The sequence below is a fragment of the Lampris incognitus genome, chromosome 6 (assembly GCF_029633865.1).
Source record: "Lampris incognitus isolate fLamInc1 chromosome 6, fLamInc1.hap2, whole genome shotgun sequence".
NCBI lineage: Eukaryota > Metazoa > Chordata > Actinopteri > Lampriformes > Lampridae > Lampris > Lampris incognitus.
In genome coordinates, this window is record NC_079216.1 from 12,485,044 (window position 1) to 12,504,112 (window position 19,069).

Consider the following 19,069-nt stretch of genomic DNA (forward strand, 5'->3'; position numbering starts at 1 on the left):
CCCTTTTTTTCTCCCTGTTAAAGGTTTTTTTTTTTTGGGGAGTTGTTCCTTATCTTAGTAAGGGTCTAAGGACAGGATGTTGCTGTAAAGCCCACTGAGGCAAATGTGTAATTTGTGATAATGGGGTATAGAAATAAAATCGTCTTGATGATAAATGCCCGTCCACGCATAGCAACCTTCAGGCAGCGAGAGCGGGACGGCGGCGCGTCCCTTTCCTCGGCGAATATTGCTAAATTGCGTTTGAGAATAACGCGCTTTACCTTCAGTTTCTCAGCGAAAGCAGTTGAAAAGAAAACTTCACGGGCAAAAAAATTAAAAGTGAATTGAAAATCTTCAGACAGTCTGGCCTGAACTATCCAAGGTCGCAGAAATAAATAGAGAATTCGAGGCCTGAATGTTAAGGACAATATCAGAGCCGGCGCCGAAGAGGGCAAGCCGTTTCCTAAATGTTAACAGATTGGCTCTCCCATTGGAGATTACAGTAATTGCTCTCCGGTGACTGGATCCTAGCATTTTGTCAAGGTTGGCCGATACTGTGTGGCACTTCTTATTCAGGTGTTCCCGGCCCGGGGCGTTAGGTGTCTCCTACACCTGTGTCCCCCTTTGAGACAATCATTAGCCTGGTTAGTTTGCCTTCACAGATGAACCGAGAGCTGGCTTTTGTTCAAAGAGCAAGGTGCACGAATCTGTCTGCAATGATGCATTTTAGGCTGAAGCCGAAAGGCTTTTAGAGGTTACTGGAAAAATCGGTGTTTTCTAGAATCCTCTCCGGTACATGAAAGCCCCCCCCCCCCATTCTCTCTCTGTTCCGCTGTGTACACTGTCCTCTACCCTCCAGGTCCCCATCAGAAACACCTACGTAACACTTTAAATAACAATTGGCAGCGTGTAAATGAAGGGGCTGTGACAGCTAATGTCAATGAGGCGAGTCGACAGATTCTGTTCAAAGCTATCGCCGCAGTCTATTGTCTGGCCTTCATAACCGGAGTTTAAGGCCAACTGGCATGTTTCAATATTATATTTCAATATTAGTGAATATTATTAATGTTATTAGGATATAGTATATTATTGTTAATTATTATTATGACTATTATATGAATATTCATATTATAGTGAATATTAGACATATGGAAACATATTGAGTGAATATTAGACATGTATAGAAACACACTGACTGAATATTAGACATATATAGGAACACATTGAGTGAATATTAGACATATATTGAGTGAATATTAGACATATATAGAAACACATTGAGTGAATATTGGACATATATTGACACATATTGAGTGAATATTAGATATAGAAACATACTGAGTGACTATTAGACATATATAGACACATATGGAGTGAAAGAAATGTATAGAAACATACTGAGTGAATATTAGACATACTATATAAGGCCCTGTGATGGACTGGCGGCCTGTCCAGGGTGTCTCCCCACCTGCCGCCCATTGACTGCTGGGATAGGCTGCAGCATCCCTGCGGCCCTGAGAACAGGACAGCTGGTGATTGCTTATGGCATGAAACAGGCTTGTACTGTCTCATAACGAATTTACTTGACTCACTGGATTATATATATATGTGTGTGTGTGTGTGTGTGTGTGTGTATATAGTTCCAAGTAATTGTGTAGCCCATATACCTGCCACAGTAATTATTATGCACCAAAATTAGAAACAAATTTGTCTTTCACCTGCCTTTGAATATGTATTAGTTATTAATTGAAGTCTGTAATTAAGCTGCTTAATTTCCTTCCCCTGGCTTAAACTGGCCTCGCTTCCTCGTGATTCTTTAGCAAGATGTAAATGTTGTTTACAGTTCTGTTCGCACAGCTCCTGCAGTTCTAGCCACAGCGAGACCGCCTTCACGCCGAAATCAAATTGCTAATTGTTCCATTACAGCTCCCATCTCATGACATTAAATTTTATCGGCGCAAAGCTATCCAAGAGGGTAATTGATACAGTCTGTCTTGCCTCGTTTGGCTGAGAATGGGGAAAGGGGGACAAACAATAGCTGGTTGTCTTGCGGGACACCAGAGGAGAGGAACATCCTCCTGCAGCTTTTATATAAGCCACCATTTGGCAAAATGTCACATCTCAAATCTCCCGGTTTGGAGCCATATTGCAAAGGTCAATACTGTCCATTGATTAACAGTATTGAGTCGAAGTGTTGTTCTTCAACCATTTTGTGTCCTTTTTATCTTTCACTTTAAAATAACTTGGCAAATAAATGAGCTTGACCTATGATGCGGTCTCTTGCTAGAAATAAATCTTGTTTGCTTGTGTGTCTTTTTGTTTTTAACAGGTGTGTGCCACAGCGTACCCGTGTCAGAGATCATAACCGTGCAAGAGGTGGACGTGGACAAAACCAGTACGGCCAAAAATGATGGGAGGTGGCAGAAAATGCCCCAGAAACCCAGCGAGGTCTGCATGTATTCATTCACAGGTAAAGTGTACACAGCTGGAATGACTGGAGCCACTTCTTATCGCATGGTTGCTCAAATCCTGCCGCCATGGTGCTCCAGCCCCCCAGAAAAAAATTATTTGAAAGAATCAAGCCGTGCTTTCCTCAGCTGCAAGAAAAACTTCCAAGTTTAATGCAAAGCGTTTGAGTTTTGCATTAAAATGCTGTTAATATTTATGATAATTTGGTTCTGCTGTACTTCATTTATGAACATGTGTTTTCCTTTGCCAATACTGAATGGTTGTAGGATGAACACACCTTGAAGTATTAAGTCTTTATGGATTAATTTGCTGTAACAGTTTTACTGCGTACAGATGGTGAACTTCCCTTATGATTATCTGTATACTAACTGTGTGTGTGTGTGTGTGTGTGTGTGTGTGTGTGTGTGTGTGTGTGTGTGTATGTGTGTGTGCGCGCGCACTAAACCTCCCCCCCTCCACCCCTACACACACGCACACTCCTGCAGTGTCCTATGTGGAGAGGACAAGTCGGCACCGCTGGCGGTGCAGCGACGTTACCTTCCACTGTCCAGATGGGACTCTCTGTCAGCAGTGGGTCAGCGCCATCAGAGAGCAGCTTGCGTCCCTGGGTAGGACTTCATATCAAATTAGCACCGGGTGTTTTCTCAATAAGCCCGGGATGAACAACCGTCCCTTCCGCATACAGACTCACACGGCCGGTTAAAAACGGCAGAAAGGTGGCATATAAAGTAGCGAGACCATCCTTAAACGTTGCCGCAGCTTAAGCCCACACTTCAGCCGGACTGGGGCCTGGCTGAAGTGTTACTGGACTAGACACTTGAGTCCCACAGCTCTGCAGCTGACTGTGGGCTTTGTTCTACTTGGGAGTAGAGCAAAAAAAAAAAAAAAAAAAGGAAACTTGCCATGAAACAGCACACTATTGTACTTGCCGGCGAGGGGTTTGGAACGGGCTAACTGCTTCAAACGGACCTTTTGCCTCTGCCAAGGTGGCTTCTAGAGCCGACACACTGAAAAGCCCAAATTACACTGGCTGGCAGCTGAGGCATCAGTGGCTGGGGAATTTCCTCTCACTCCGCGTAGTATGAAAAAAATCCCAAATCTTTTCAGAAATAATTTCCTTTTCCATTTACTTTTGAGATCATACAATGAGATTCCAGCTCTTTTACATAAGTGCTGTGGGGCCATGATAGTCACTCAACACATAATTGACTTTTTAACTAAGGAAATATTCAATAAATGTACCAAACATAATTTCAGTAAAAAATCATAACACCTAAATTGCAGTTACAGCCATTTTCGCTGCAGTTGCATTTGATATGACTAAATGGTCAATGTGAATGTTTGAACATTTATTTTAACATGACTTTATTTTGAAAGTATTGCCATACTGTTATGGTGAGATCTGATTACATTTAGGGCTTTTAGTAAGACTGTATAAGTTATCATTCATTATCAGTAATGTGTCTCTAAAGCCGAGGACATTTTGTAGAGAACTGGTAGTTATGAAGATGATACTAAAAACTTGTTTGTACAGAACTTTTCTAAACAGTGCTACAAGCTGATTTTGCCTGCGGTGAAATAACAAATAAGACACAGATGATCCATAAAATGCCCAACACAATTAGAAAGAAGTGGGTCGCAATAGTATATTTATATATTACAGGCCAAAATGACAAAAATAAAACGGGCACAACCAAATGATATACTTTCGTAACTCTACAAAATGTACGTTCAAGAGTGATCCATCACACATTAAATGCTGTAGTAGAAACTTGACTGCAAACCTAGGAAGGAGGTTGCCCTCGGTCGACCTCCTCCTCCTAGGAGCCGACGCTGTAAAGTGCTGACTACTTGAAAAGACTTCCTCCTATCTTTGGCACAAAATCTAACATCCACCCCACCCCACAAGGCCCTGCTGTGATTAAAAAGGCCTATATTTCTCTGTTCTCATATTTCCAGCCAGCAGACCCAAGCATTTGCTGGTATACATCAACCCTTACGGAGGCAAACAGCAAGGCAAGCGCATCTATGAGCAGAAGGTCGCCCCACTTTTCGCACACGCCAACATCTCCACACACGTGATTGGTAAGTTTGTTGTCCATGGCCGTCTCTTGCTCAACGTGTGTCCCAGCGTCAGAAGGACTAAAAATATCAGAGGCTCTTTTGTGTTGGAATCATGCCTTCATCTGTTTCCACAGTTACAGAGTATGCCAATCATGCGAGGGACCATCTGAAGACAGAAGCGGAGTTGAAGAAGTTTGACGGGTGAGTCATCTGTTTGGAGTCAGGCAGAAGCGTCTGGCACTACCCACCTCACAGCTTACATCCCTTCTCTGGAAGGATTTTAACAGGTTGCTAGTCCTTGATACACCCGCCGTATGTTTTTCCGCATGATCTGGTAATGCCGTCACATACTGTGTGATTAGACCTTAGCATAAAATACAGTTGACAGCAGCAAAAATGATATGCCATCATAAATTGTCTTAACAGGGTGTTTGGCCTCCACATGATGCCAGAATGGCATTAATGCAACTTTGTGTAGATTCTAAAAGTGTCTTTGACTATATTGGAGTGATGCCATACTCAAACCATGGGGTGATTTTTTTTTTTTTGCCTAATTACCTCTCATTTACTCAAATGCTTATTTCCTTTGGCAATTATCTGTAGGTCATTTGGTGCACTGTAAAGGACAGTTTTGTGCTTTTTAGCTGCAAATCTTAACATCTGATCCTGACAGGGTTTGCATGTTGCTCTACCCTGCAGTTCATACCTTGTAACGTTTAACTTTGACCCCACCCTACCCCTCCCTTTGACCTTGATACCCTTGCGCAGAGTGGTGTGCGTGGGTGGGGACGGCATGTTCAGCGAGATAGTTCATGGGCTCATCTGGCGAACTCAGAACGACAGTGGCGTGGATCAGAACTGTGCGGAGGAGACCCTGGTTCCCTGCGCACTACGTATAGGCATCATACCAGCAGGTCAGTGCATGACACACACTAACATTTTATACTTCAACCTTTTTGCCAACACGTTGGTTACTTAACCATTGAGTGAGCAGGTATTGCCTTGCTCAAGGGCACCTGGACATAACAAGGCTGTAGAGGAGATTGATCCTAAGAAAGACATCCTATTTAGAAAGACAAATTCTTGTCTCACAAATATGTTGACGCTATCCTACAGGGTTTCTTCTATACATACATAACTGATTGTGCTTCAGATAATCCTAATAATCCAAATTAACTGTGCAATATCTTAATATCTTGTTCCGTCATATACATTTATATACAAACACGCATAACTGCATGTTTGTATATAAACAGGCACGCACAATACTCCTGTTTCTGTTGTCCTTATTTTTACCTGGTTTTGTGTCCTGTGTTTGCTGTAAAACATTTTCCAACAAACCTCGAGGAGAACAGTTTATAAAGCGGGTGGTAGAGATTAGAGCCCTTAAATGCAGAAGCAAATTGGTATTTTTAAGCCTTTTTCTATGGAGAAAAAAATAATGTGTTTTTTTTTTTAATTGAACGTCTCAAATAAGGTCTGAGCTTCAGAGATTTTGATGTTTTGCCCCATGAATTAAAATCAGCCATTGAACTTAGAATTTGTGAATTTTTAAAACATTTACGTAGTACTGACGCTGAGGCTAACATTAGCTTTTTATTCATACCAACAATATTTATGTGCTTGCAAACTTGTGTGCATTTGTGAAGATTCCTATAAAACAAGTCATCCAAACTGCTGACTGCAGATGGCAAGTCAGGCCTTTTATAAAAGCCACATTCATTTCCCCCATATAGAGAGAGCTGAGAGAACCCACGGCAGAGCTAACGTCTGGGCTGATTTATAGAGGAATGGTGTGGCTAGGTGCAGCATCGAACACTGCAGCCACACTTAATTCTCCCTCCATTTTTGTTGCTGAATACTTTGTACTGATCCTGTGGCACAAAATAAAACTAACCAAGCATGGTGATGATTTTTTTCCCCCCATAAAGCAGGAGCTTGACTTATGAGGCTCTAGTAGTTTACGGGTCATAGTGTAGTCGATGGCGCCGGCGCTAGTTCACGGCGCAAGTCGATCTAAGGTGTAGCCAATACTTTTTGGCTAATTTCAGAACATGCTGCACTGGCGGCAATTGGCCGCAGTTGTAAAAGGGTTGGATTAGGAGGAATAAATTATCAGTAGGAGTGGTGGAGGATGTCTTCAATTATGGCAAATGAAATCAGCTCCTCTCATTGCCTTTAAAGCAGCGCGCTCTCTGTCATGGCGAACTGCCAGTTTCGTAATGGACGGTAAAAGTCCAGACCGGCTAAGACAAAAAGCTTCTCCCAGGCAAGGGCGCAGATCTCATGACAACTTGGGAGGAGGCCACAGACATGGGATTTCCTCAAAATGACGGGGCCTCATACAAGTGCCTTAATATAACTGTAAATCCTTACCTCAGACTCTGTCCCTCTATGTTGCTGCTGCTGCCTACTACAGATATTTCTACTGTTGTTGTCTAATGGCACAATTATTTAACATTTGTATTAGCCCATTTTCTATGAGGACTTTATCAACTAATGTTCATAATATTACAGGGGTCTTCCTACTTACACAGTGGAGTTTTGAGCCTACAAAAATGTCCTGATGTCCACCTTTTTTCTTTTCTCTGTCATGTTTTTGTGAACTCAGACCACACACACACACAAACAGGACACAGGTTAGTTATGGAAGGAATTAATATACTTGAACTTAACTCTAATATAACACTAATCTTCTTTTGCTTGCTGTGCCGTTAGGGGTCGCCACAGTGGGTCATCCATTTCCATCTCTTCCTGTCCTCTGCATCTTCCTCTGTCACGCCAACCACCTGCATGTCCTCCCTCACCACATCCATAAACCTCCTCTTTGGCCTTCCTCTTTTCCTCTTCCTTGGCAGCTCTATATTCAGCATCCTTCTCCCAATATACCCAGCATCTCTCCTCCACACATGTCCAAACCATCTCAATCTTGCCTCTCTTGCTTTGTCTCCAAACCTCCAACCTGAGCTGTCCCTCTAATATACTCGTCCCTAATCCTGCCTTTCTTCGTCACTCCCAGTGAAAATCTTAGCATCTTCAACTCTGCCACCTCCAGCTCCACCTCCTGTCTTTTCATCAGTGTCACAGTCTCCAAACCATATAACATAGCTGGTCTCACTACCATCTTGTAAACCTTCCCTTTAACTCTTACTGGTACTCTTCTGTCACAAATCACTCCTGACACTCTTCTCCACCCACTCCACCCTGCCTGCACTCTCTTCTTCACCTCTCTTCTGCACTCCCCTTTCTTTTGAACAGTTGACCCCAAGTATTTAAACTCATCCAACTTCGTCACCTCTACTCTTACTCTACTCTATCTCCTTAACAATCTAGTTAAAAACTCCACTGCCATCTCTCCTAAACATCTTCATGCCTCCACAGGTATGACATTTGGACCAACTGCTTTTCCACTCTTCATCCTCTTCATAGCTGCCCTCACTTCGCTAGTCCACTGCACTTCCTGATTCACTATCTCCACATCATCCAACCTTCTCTCTCTCTCTCTCTCTCTCTCTCTCTCTCTCTCTCTCTCTCTCTCTCTCTCTCTCTCTCTCTCTCTCTCTCTCTCTCTCATTTTCTTCATTCATCAGCCGCTCAAAGTACTCCTTCCACCTTGTCAACACACTCTCCTCATTTGTAAACACATTTCCAACTCGATCCTTCATCACGCTAACCTGCTGCACATCCTTTCCAGCTCGCTCCCTCTATATATCTAATTGGTACAGGTCCTTTTCTCCTTCCTTAGTGTCCAACCTCTCATACAGCTCAATATACGCCTTTTCCTTTGCCTTCACCACCTCTCTTGTCACCTTATGCCACATCTCCTTGTACTCCTGTGTACTTTCTTCATCTCTCTGACTATCCCACTTCTTCTTTGCCAACCTCTTCCTCCGTATACTTTCCTGTACTTCCTCATTCCACCACCAAGTCTCCTTGTCTTCCTTCCTCTGTCCTGAAGACACACCAAGTACCTTCCTAGCTGTCTCCCTCACTATTTCTGCAGTGGTTGCTCAGCTATGCGGTAACTACCACCTAGTGCCTGCCTTAATTCTTCCCTGAACTCCACACAACAGTCTTCCCTCTTCAACTTCCACCATTTGATCCTTAGCTCTGCCTTCACTCTCTTCCTCTTCTTGATCTCCAAAGTCATCCTACAGACCACCAGCCGTTGCAGCCTCGCTACATTCTCCCATCACCAATTTAAAGTCTCCAGTCTCTTTTAGATTGCACCTCCTGCATAAGATATAGTCCACCTGTGTGAACCTTCCTCCACTCTTTTTTCCTCCCTCTTCTTGAAAGACATATTCACCACAGCCGTTTTCATTCTTTTTGCAAATTCCAACACGATGTGTTTTCCCACATTCCTCTCTTTGACACCATACCTACCCATCACCTCCTCGTCACCTCTGTTCCCTTCACCAATATGCCATTGAAGTTCGCTCCAATCACCACTCTCTCCTCCTTGGGTATGCTCTCCACCACTTCATCGAATTCACTCCAGAATTCTTATTTCTCTTCCATCTCACACCCTTTGTGGGTTATATGTTCTGATAAAATTCATCATCACACCTTCGATTTCCAGCTTCATACTCATAACTTTTCACCTCCAACACATTCTTGACATACTCCTCCCTCAGGATTACCCCTACCCCATTTCTCCTCCCATCCATACCACACCCCCACGCCCATTTCAGTGCAAGCAATGTCATGGCGAGCCCAGAAGTTGGCAAACATGCCCAGATGAGAGAAAAACCACCTTGCACCCAACAAAATTGTCACTACCTCTGCATTAGAGCTTCCGCCAGCATTATGCCATCCGGAAACTAGAGCCCTTAAATGTGTTGTTTACCCTGACAGACATAATATACAAATCTTAAAAAGTAATATGTTTATATTCCATATTAAGGAAATTAGTTTCCATTACATCCTTAATGTATGAAAAATTTTGATCACAAAATGGATTTTCATTGCAAAACCCATAACCCCCTCCCTCTAAACCAGGTTCACACACACGACTAAGTTTGTCTGTTGTAACTGGCTCATTACAACAGTACAACTCTAATATTCGTTGATGATCTATGCATGTAAAATTGGGGGGGTTTTTCCCCAGTGGATCTCTGAGTTACACCAACTTTGTTGTTGTAGAGCACTTACTCATCGCTGTAAGAGGGATATGACATTTTTCACAGATAACACTGAAAGAGACTTTCCTTCCCAAACTAACAAAAGACATTGTGGTCTCAATCAGGTTCCACAGACTGCATCTGCTTTGCAACAGTAGGTGCCAATGACCCTGTGACCTCAGCTTTGCACATCATAGTGGGTGAGTCATGTGCGCACACACACACACACACTTTTTGTGGACATATTTATTTTCATTTTTTTTCTCACATGAAAAGCAATTAAAACAGGGCAGAGAGAAAGCATACAAAATGTGCAGGTGAGATTAGGAAATCCAAAGGGGACTATGAAAACCATTTATTAAGGTAACAAAAAAATATAGTCAAGTAGATCACGGCTGAATTAAATAACAGAAAGAAATATAACTTAAGCTAAGCGGAAATCTTTCACACATGCACGAAAACACGTGCACATATCTCAGATCCGTGGATCATCACAAGTACTTGGTTTACCTTGTCCCCACCAGGAGACTCCCAGCCCATGGATGCGTGTTCGGTCCACCACAACAACACCTTCCTGCGCTACTCCATCTCTTTGCTGGGTTATGGTTTCTATGGCGACGTGCTGACCGACAGCGAAAGAAAGCGGTGGATGGGGCCGGCAAGATACAACTTATCAGGTAAAAAAAACATCACTACTTCTCGGCGGCATAGTCAACAGCCGGTCTGGTGACCACAAGGTCGCTACTTCCAATTCCCGTGGCAGGCTGGGAACGTTTGGTCAAGTGGGAAAGTAAATGACAAAACACTTTCGTCTTGCTCATCGTCTACTGGCAAGGGGCGACGTGGTTTGGGGAGAAATGCTCAGCTGTCTCCGGCGGTGAACAGGGGCAGACGGTGGCTGTGTTGCGCAGCCTCCAGAGCAATTCTTTTGCACTTTTGTGAAGCTTTGTGAACTTGCTTCAGAGAGGGCCACTTTCGATCTATGACGTTTTTGTCATCTGTTGCTGTTGTATTTTTTGTTATTGTTGGCATGTGAGCCAGATGAAAAGAATTTCCTCTGTGAAGGAAAACAATGGACATCAAGAAAGGCCCACTTCCTGAAGAACCTGTGCAGGCCAGCTGAAAGCAGATGAAACGGTGTTGTTTGAACTTTTAATGTAAATATAATTATAGAGGATTACAGTAAAATAGTGCAAAATGTTAAATGAAGAAATCCAATGCAATCTTTGCTGAAGCCGCTGGATTGAAATAGAATAGCAGCTAAAGCTACAGTAGTTTTAGCAGCCAGGCAGTTCACTGAGACGCACAGCTAAAGTAGAAGAACATTTTAAGGTAAGAATGAGGTTTCACATGAGCACTTGACAGTTCTGGCCTTTGGACAGAATTTGCTCGCAAAAGCTAACACTTGGAAGCAGCACGGTGGTGCAGTGGTTAGCGCGGTCACCTCACAGCAAGAAGGTCCTGGGTTCGAGCCCCAGGGTAGGCCAACCTTGGGGGTCGTCCCGGGTCATCCTCTGTGTGGAGTTTGCATGTTCTCCCCGTGTCTGCATGGGTTTCCTCCAGGGGCTCCGGTTTCCTCCCACAGTCCAAAGACATGTAGGTCAGGTGAATCGGCCATAGTAAATTGTCCCTAGGTATGAATGTGTGGGCCCTGTGATGGCCTGGTGGCCTGTCCAGGGTGTCGCCTTGCCTGCCGTCCAATGACTGCTGGGATAGGCTCCAGCATCCCCGCGACCCTGAGCAGGATAAGCGATTTGGATATTGGATGGACGGATGGATGGATGAAGTTTCCCAATGAAAGTTCGTGGAAGTTGTTTAAAGTCTACAAATTAAAAAGGCACAAATGAGGATAAAGTAGTAAGTGATAAATGATTGCAAATCTGTTGGATTTGAGGCAGCCGTTTTTAAAGCTAAGACACAAATCTATATAGTGGCTTAACATTTTAAAGTATGAATAAAGTTGCAAGCTGGCAATATGTGGAGGAAGTTAAGTCTAAGAAATAAGGTTTGAAGAGTATAAAGGAGAACATTTAAAAAAAAAGGCTGAAATAAGAAAGCAAGTGCATGTCTATGAAGCTCAGTGGAACTAAACAGAAGCAGCCACTCACCACAGCGAGAGTCACAGCTAAAGTAGTTCAACATTATTAAGTGTGAATGAAGTTTTTAGCTGAAATTGTGCTTCAGTTATTGAGTAGAATTTCTGAAGTGTTGTCGAATAAAGAGGAGTAAAATAGTGTGAAAAGCTGAAAGGAGGAGACCGGGTTTCCACTTTCCATTCCAAAATCTGTAATCATCCAAACTTGGGACGCACAAACTGGTGATCTGTGCTGCAGACGTTGGCGGCAGACACTCCCAGCTCGTCCCACCTCCTGGTTAGGTTTGGGTATGTGTTTTCCGTGGTTAAAGGACAGGAAAGGCTGTCCCTTTACCCTGCCATCTAGTGAAAACTGTGGAAGTGGTGCTTTCTGCGCATTCGAGGCAGCCATGGTCCACATTGTCGATGGTCGCAGATGTTGGCGTAATGCCATGACAGATGTCAACAAAACTGTAAAAAAAAATAGACGAAGGTTTGGGTTGATGAGTCAGGTCAATTTTATTTTTATAGCCCAATATCATAAATTACAAATTTACCTCAGGGGGTTTTACAGCAACACAACATCCTGTCCTTAGACCCTCGCATCGGATAAGGAACAACTCCCCCTTAAAAAAAAAAACCTCAGGGAGAGCAACAGAGGGGGGCTCTCTCTCTCTGATGAGTGAAGTGTGGATGGGAAACCACTGACTAGACTAGAATTCAGACTAGACCACATTCTCTACGAGATTGCAGCAGCATTAAATTTTGTTATCGCAGGCGTCCGGGTGGCGTGGCGGTCTATTCCATTGCCTACCAACACGGGGATCGCCGGTTCGAATCCCCGTGTTACCTCCGGCTTGGTCGGGCGTCCCTACAGACGCAATTGGCCGTGTCTGCGGGTGGGAAGCCGGATGTGGGTATGTGTCCTGGTCGCTGCACTAGCGCCTCCTCTGCTCAGTCGGGGCGCCTGTTCAGGGGGAAAGGGGGAACTGGGGGGAATAGCGTGATCCTCTCACGCGCTACGTCCCCCTGGCGAAACTCCTCACTGTCAGGTGAAAAGAAGCGGCTGGCGACTCCACATGTATCAGAGGAGACGTGGTAGTCAGCAGCCCTCCCCGGATCAGCAGAGGGGGTGGAGCAGCAACCAGGACGGCTCAGAAGAGTGGGGTAATTGGCCGGATATAATTGCTATCTAACGCTCTGTGAAGCAGGCCATCTTCCCTCTCATATGGACCTACAACTATGATCTTTTGGTCTGTTGTATGAATGTAGTACATCCTATCTTGCCTCTCTTCTCCACTGTCAAATCAAGCTGGAAAAACCTATGTACAGAGTAGGTTAAATCAAGTTTACAGAGCATTTTATTCAAACTTGTGCTTCTAAGTTTAATAAGCTTGACGATTCAGGAAAAGAAACAAGGGTAAACTCAAAGTGACAGAGTTTCATTTTTGAGATTTTTTTCCCCACTTTAATCCCTGTCAGGCCTGAAGACCTTCCTGACCCATCACTACTATGAAGGGGCTGTGTCTTACCTACCAGCAAACGATGTCCTGGGGACCCCAAGGGACAAGACCATGTGTAGATCTGGGTAAGGGCTGCAGAACCCAAACCCAGGTCGGCCTGAAGCATGCATATGTCATGTTGGGTGGGTCCTGGTCAGCATGGAAATGTGTTTGGCACTGCCCCTCTTTGATAGGGTGTGGACAGAGATATTATATAGGTCATTAGAGATGTTATATAAGGTACATGCAAATGTTACACAAATGTTAAGTATTCAAATGCAACAGCCAAAGGGCGCTGATACTGTACCAATGCTACTCGTAGGCTCGGAAGAGGTACTGAACGGCACTGATATTGTACCTCATGGAACAATATGGATAGGCCTATTATACAGTACTTGGGTTTTGCACAGACAAAATATTACATTATGCAACTATGTGTAAGCATGTTGCACTTAAAATAACATACATCTTTCTGTACTTTGCAGCTGCTTGATATGCCAGCACAATGGGCAGCAGTATTTGGGAGAGAGGGCTGAGAAGTACAAGTCAGATGAGGTGTCAAACAGCGGTAAGTCACGCCGTACTGGCGAGGTTTTCAGACTGTCCTAATTGCTCTTTAAACTCTTGTGTTGTTGTTGCCAAAGGCGCCTTTCTGTCCAGGGCTCCTAAATTCCCAGCAGCTTGTTTTCCTTTTTTTTTTTTTTGAAACAGGACATCAATGAGGTTTAAGAGGACTCTCGTTGGACTGGAATGTCTCACCAAAGCTTTCCAACAATTTCTCACACTTGGACATCATGGGCTGCCAAAGATACTCTTGAAACAGTCCTTTGATTTTAACCGTAATGACAGTACTACGAGTGCTTGTGATATTGCCATTATAACAACAGGTTTTATATAGCAGTGTCCAAAATCAGGTGAAACACACAATCTCTGACTGGCTAATGAACTTTTTGGTAACTGGCTGTGAATATCATGTATCTTAATAATGACACAACAAAAGAAGAGGCAGGAGGGCTCTTTGAAGATCTCCTTTTTTTTTTATTTTGGATTTTTCCCCCTTTTTCTCCCCAATTGTACTTGGCCAATAACCCCACTCTTCCGAGCCATCCCGGTCTCTGCTCCTCCCCCTCTGCCGATCCGGGGGGGGGGGGGGGGGGGCTGCAGACTACCACTTGCCTCCTCCCGATACATGTGGAGTCGCCAGCCGCTTCTTTTCACCTGACATTAAGGAGTTTCGCCAGAGAGATGTAGCGCGTGGGAGGATCACGCTATTCCCCCCAGTTCGCCCTCCCTCCTTAACAGGCACCCCAACCGACCAGAGGAGGCGCTAGTGCAGTGACCAGGACACATACCCACATCCGGCTTCCCACTCGCAGACACGGCGAATTGTGTCTGTAGGGACGCCCGAACAAGCCGGAGGTAACACGGGGATTCGAACCGGTGATCCCCGTGTTGGTAGGCAACGGCATAGACCGCTATGCCACCCGGATGCTTTTGTGAAGATCTCTTTGCCCATAAAAACAGGGGTTCATTTACATAAATGGAGACCCTCAACCTGTGGTTGTGTTCTGTTTCAGAGTGCGAGTGTGACGGTGACTGGAGGACGATCAGAGGCAAGTTCCTGGCCATCAACGCAGCCAGCATGAGCTGCGCGTGTCCCCGTAGCCCCAAGGGTCTGTCGCCAGCCGCCCACCTGGCGGACGGTACCACCGACCTTATCCTGGTCCGCAAGTGCTCCCGCCTCAACTTTCTCAGACATCTCCTCCGCCACACAAGCAAGGATGACCAGGTAAGTTGATGACCCCCCCCCAAATCTGGCTGGAGGCTGGAGTCTATTTCAGCAGACACTGGATTGAAGACAGCCCTCACTCACTCACCCACCATTCACACTTAATGGCAATTTGGAGACTCAGATTCACCTCACATATATGTCTTGGGACTGTGGGAGGAAACCAAAGCACCTTGAAGAAACCCACACAAACATGGGGAGAACAGGCAAACTCCACACAGGACCCTCTTGCTGTGAGGCGACAGTGCTAAGCCACTGTGATGCACCAATTCCAGATATAAATACTAAATATAACAGAGGTATTGGTGATATGGTTATAGTATTCCCTGTTTTTGTCACTGTTCCCATATGATAGTGTATACCCTCAAATTATTGATAACCACTATCCAAACAACACATGACAGGCCTACAAAGTAGCTCCTGTCAGACTCTGCATCTGAAATCCCTACACAAAAGCTGGGAATGGTTGGAAAAATTTAGGCCTGACTGAAAATTCCCATATGATACAGATTATACACTAGTCTGAGGAATGATATATTTTGTTATAGGAAATTGTAATGTTAGGACATTTTGACATGCCTTCTGCTTTTTGAAGCAGAGCCATGCTTTGTCAATTGGCACAATACAAATCCCTGTGAACAAGGAACATTGGGTGGTGTGAAAAACTGATACAGTACAGGTTAGTTGTAATTTCCCAGCCCTCCTGTTTGTCACTAACCTTTGTTCCCCATTTTTATTTGTCACAATTCTCAACTTCCTCTGTCTCGATGCAGCTTCCTCTATTATCATGTTTCTTCCCTCCCTTTCTCCCTCCAGTTTGACCTGACCTTTGTTGAGGTGCACCGTGTGCGCCGTTTTCGGTTCATGCCGCGCCACTGCCAGAGTGACTCGGACCTGGAGCTGGACCTGCGGGAAAACAGCAAGCGCCTCTTCAGCCAGATCTGCCGGGACCACCCGGCTTGCGGCTGCGTTCCCACGTACAGCAGCTGGAACTGCGACGGCGAGATCTTGCCCCACACCGCCATAGAAGTCAGGTACTAAAGCACGAGTCAGCCAGCAGCTCGCAGCTCGTAACCTAAAAAAGAACTCATCTCTTAAAGTACTCCGGGTCTTCCCCCTGCATCACATTTCCGTTTCCTTTTATCTACTCTAAATTCATAATCCTCTGATATGCTCTTATCTTGCTGTACAACAAATTCTCCTTATCTGCCAATTAACTCAAGTATTTTTAAGCCCTTTTGTCCTGAATATTCATTATAAGGTCATTAGAATATATCTGTTCTCCTCCTTATCTATTGACCCTTGCACTCCTGATGACTGCCATGTTGGTGATCGAGGAAGTTAAGCTTATTGGAATTTTGCACTTGTTGCTGGTTATTCGGGATAAGAGCATCGGCTAAATACCTTAAATGTAAATGTGAAACAAATGTTGGACCTTGTAAACCCAATTCCAATTCATCTTTACAAGTTTCCTTTATTCTTATTTCCCCCCTAGAGTGCATTGCCAGTTGATCAAGCTTTTTGCACGAGGGATCGAGGAGCCGGCGGTGTTTGAAGATCTCACCAACCCATGTGCAATATAGTCTCGCCCAGCTACACTTCCCAACCCTAACCCCAGCCTCAGTCCTCCTCGTCGGACACTGGAACTGTCTCACTGCGTTCACAAAAGGTCACAGCTGTTGATGTACCCTGCTGCCGTCACATAATACCATGCACAGCCCCAAGACATTCGCCACAACTTTTTGACATGGGCCAGGAAAAGTCTCCTTTTTTTCCATTGAGCAGGAAAGGGGGGGGGGGGTTGTCGATTTTTATTTCCCCTCCTCCTTCTGGCAGAGCACAGTACGAAGCAAAATGTCCGATAGCACATAAAAGGGTTCAGGATTTGTCTTACCTGCCACACATTTTCTGTTTTGAAAAGCTGAATGACTGCCTGGTGACCAGTATCCAAGTAATTTTAGATACCAAATCGACTCCTTGGTATGTGCACTATTGCACAAACAGAAAAAAAAACGTTTAGGAAGTTCTAATAATCCTTAGTTGGAGATCTTCACTTTAAAGCCCTGTGAAAGCTGGACGTTGGTTAGTGAACAGGATTGCAGGTAACATTTTAGTCAAGTCAGTTTTATCTGTATAGCCCAACATCACAAATTTGCCTCAGGGGGCTTTACAGCAACACAACATCTTATCCTTAGACCCTCGCATCGGATAAGGAAAAACTCCCTAAAAAAAAAAAAACCTTTAACGGAGAAAAAGTGTTTCTTTTAATCTACACAGGGTACCAGATGGGCGGAGTTTAAGTAAAAACCAAGCACAATGAATGTCAGAGAGGTAAAGCTGTTCAAAAGTTATTTAAGTATGCTTTCTCTGTGATTGGCAATTTATGTCAAGTGATACGATTCTCCAGGTCCATTAAACCCCGCTCATCTGATGCTCAGAGTAGAGTAGAAAAACATGCTGAGTTATTTGCAAGGGTTAGTTGATTCATGTCTGGCACTGGTAGTAGTCGTTCGTCTTCTCATTGCTATTTTCTGCAATAATGAAAATAAATCCTGTTGCAGATAATTTGCTATTATGGCTAGAGCCGCAGTTTGCATGTGTTAGCATGCCTGCTGTTTGAAAATGTGTGTGATACATGGGGCAACTTTGGGGACAGGGTACATAAACCGACGGCATTCCTGAAAACTGCAAGGTCAGATATCTTTTCAAATGTTTCCCAGCAGGCAGTGCTCCTATGTTATTAACATTTACAGGTTGGGAAATTACAACCCAGCAGCTGTTCAGAAATCCTGTTTTCCAAATCACATTTCCCTCTAATTTTGAATTCCAGTTGCTAATTCGGATGAATCAGTTGAACATAACGCTCTGGCCACGACTTGGTCATTTTTGCCCAGAGTTTCCCCTGTATCACGCCGCTTGTAGAATAAGGATAGAATAAAGTATTGTCTTTTCTTTAGCACGGTAGATGAGTAGATATTTAGGAGATATATTAAAGGAATGTAGCTAGTTTTTTTTTTTTTTTGCACTTTTGTTTTTAAAAAAATGCATTTTTTAAATGCGAAAGTTTGATTTTATATATATACATATATAACTTTGTTAAAAGAAACACTCAACGGTAGGGAAAGTGCTCAACAAATAAGGAGCAAAATAATCCAGTGAGTCAAATAAATTCTTTATGAGACAGTACAAGCCTGTTTCATGCCATAAGCAATGCATGAAACAGGCTTGTACCGTCTCATAAAGAATTTACTTGACTCACTGGATTATATATATATTTAAATAAACTAATTTTGCTGGAAAGAACTAGATGTTTGATATTTTGAAAGGTCAACAAGAGAATTGTGACACAAGTTTGAAATTGTTTCATTTTTAATGAATATTTGAATTAAGAAGACTTAACCAGTGGTGAAGTAATTTGTGGTCATTAGACTACACCAGGGTCTGGGGTCAATTCACTTTCAGTTCAGTAATTGCAAATTGATCAAGCCAATTTTAATTTTATTGGTTAATAGGGTATTTACTTTAATTACTTTAAATTAACTTAGTTATGACAATCTAACCTTTTCAAAAGAAGGACGAAATGTGCCCCCTGGATTAGTCCAAGATGTTCTACTCTTTATCTCCTCTAGAGATAAACCCTGTAGACGGCAGTGTACAACAAGTTCCAACGGTTCTCAACCTCTTCCCCAAGAGTTTGAATCCCGAAAAGAAACAGGTTTTCAATCTTTGTGATGAACGCATCTCGTGAAACAAAGAATAAATATGCATCTTACAGACTTCTATCCATTTGAGAATGTGAGACGAGTGAAGAACTCCTGTTCTTCTTTGTCGGGCAAAGTTGAGCGTTGGGGATTCGTACACTTGCGGGCAGGTGTACGATCCCAGGGAAAGGTTTGTTCTCCGACAGCAGCGAGAACCACAACGCTAGCTAACATCCCCAGCTAAACTGAACTGAACAGGCAAACTGCATCAGCTGAAAGTTCATCAACCCCCGACCCTGAGGAGAAGAGCCGTCACCAGACGGCTTTAGATTCGCACTGTCGCAGTTTAATGCACTGAGCGTAACCGA

General features: G+C 43.8%; 1 protein-coding gene across 1 annotated transcript in view; it reads left to right on the forward strand.

Moving 5' to 3' along the window:
- Positions 1–16,725, forward strand: part of LOC130114672 (ceramide kinase-like) — a 29,195-nt gene extending 12,470 nt beyond the window's left edge. Inside the window, exons 2-13 of the mRNA XM_056282535.1 lie at positions 2,309–2,449; positions 2,934–3,056; positions 4,408–4,533; positions 4,647–4,713; positions 5,281–5,426; positions 9,761–9,835; positions 10,160–10,312; positions 13,192–13,297; positions 13,697–13,779; positions 14,789–15,000; positions 15,817–16,034; positions 16,496–16,725. Of these exons, the coding sequence (XP_056138510.1) occupies positions 2,309–2,449; positions 2,934–3,056; positions 4,408–4,533; positions 4,647–4,713; positions 5,281–5,426; positions 9,761–9,835; positions 10,160–10,312; positions 13,192–13,297; positions 13,697–13,779; positions 14,789–15,000; positions 15,817–16,034; positions 16,496–16,583 (1,538 nt within the window). The 3' untranslated portion in view covers positions 16,584–16,725. The remainder of the gene's footprint in view (positions 1–2,308; positions 2,450–2,933; positions 3,057–4,407; positions 4,534–4,646; positions 4,714–5,280; positions 5,427–9,760; positions 9,836–10,159; positions 10,313–13,191; positions 13,298–13,696; positions 13,780–14,788; positions 15,001–15,816; positions 16,035–16,495) is intronic.
- Positions 16,726–19,069: the final 2,344 nt, after the last annotated feature.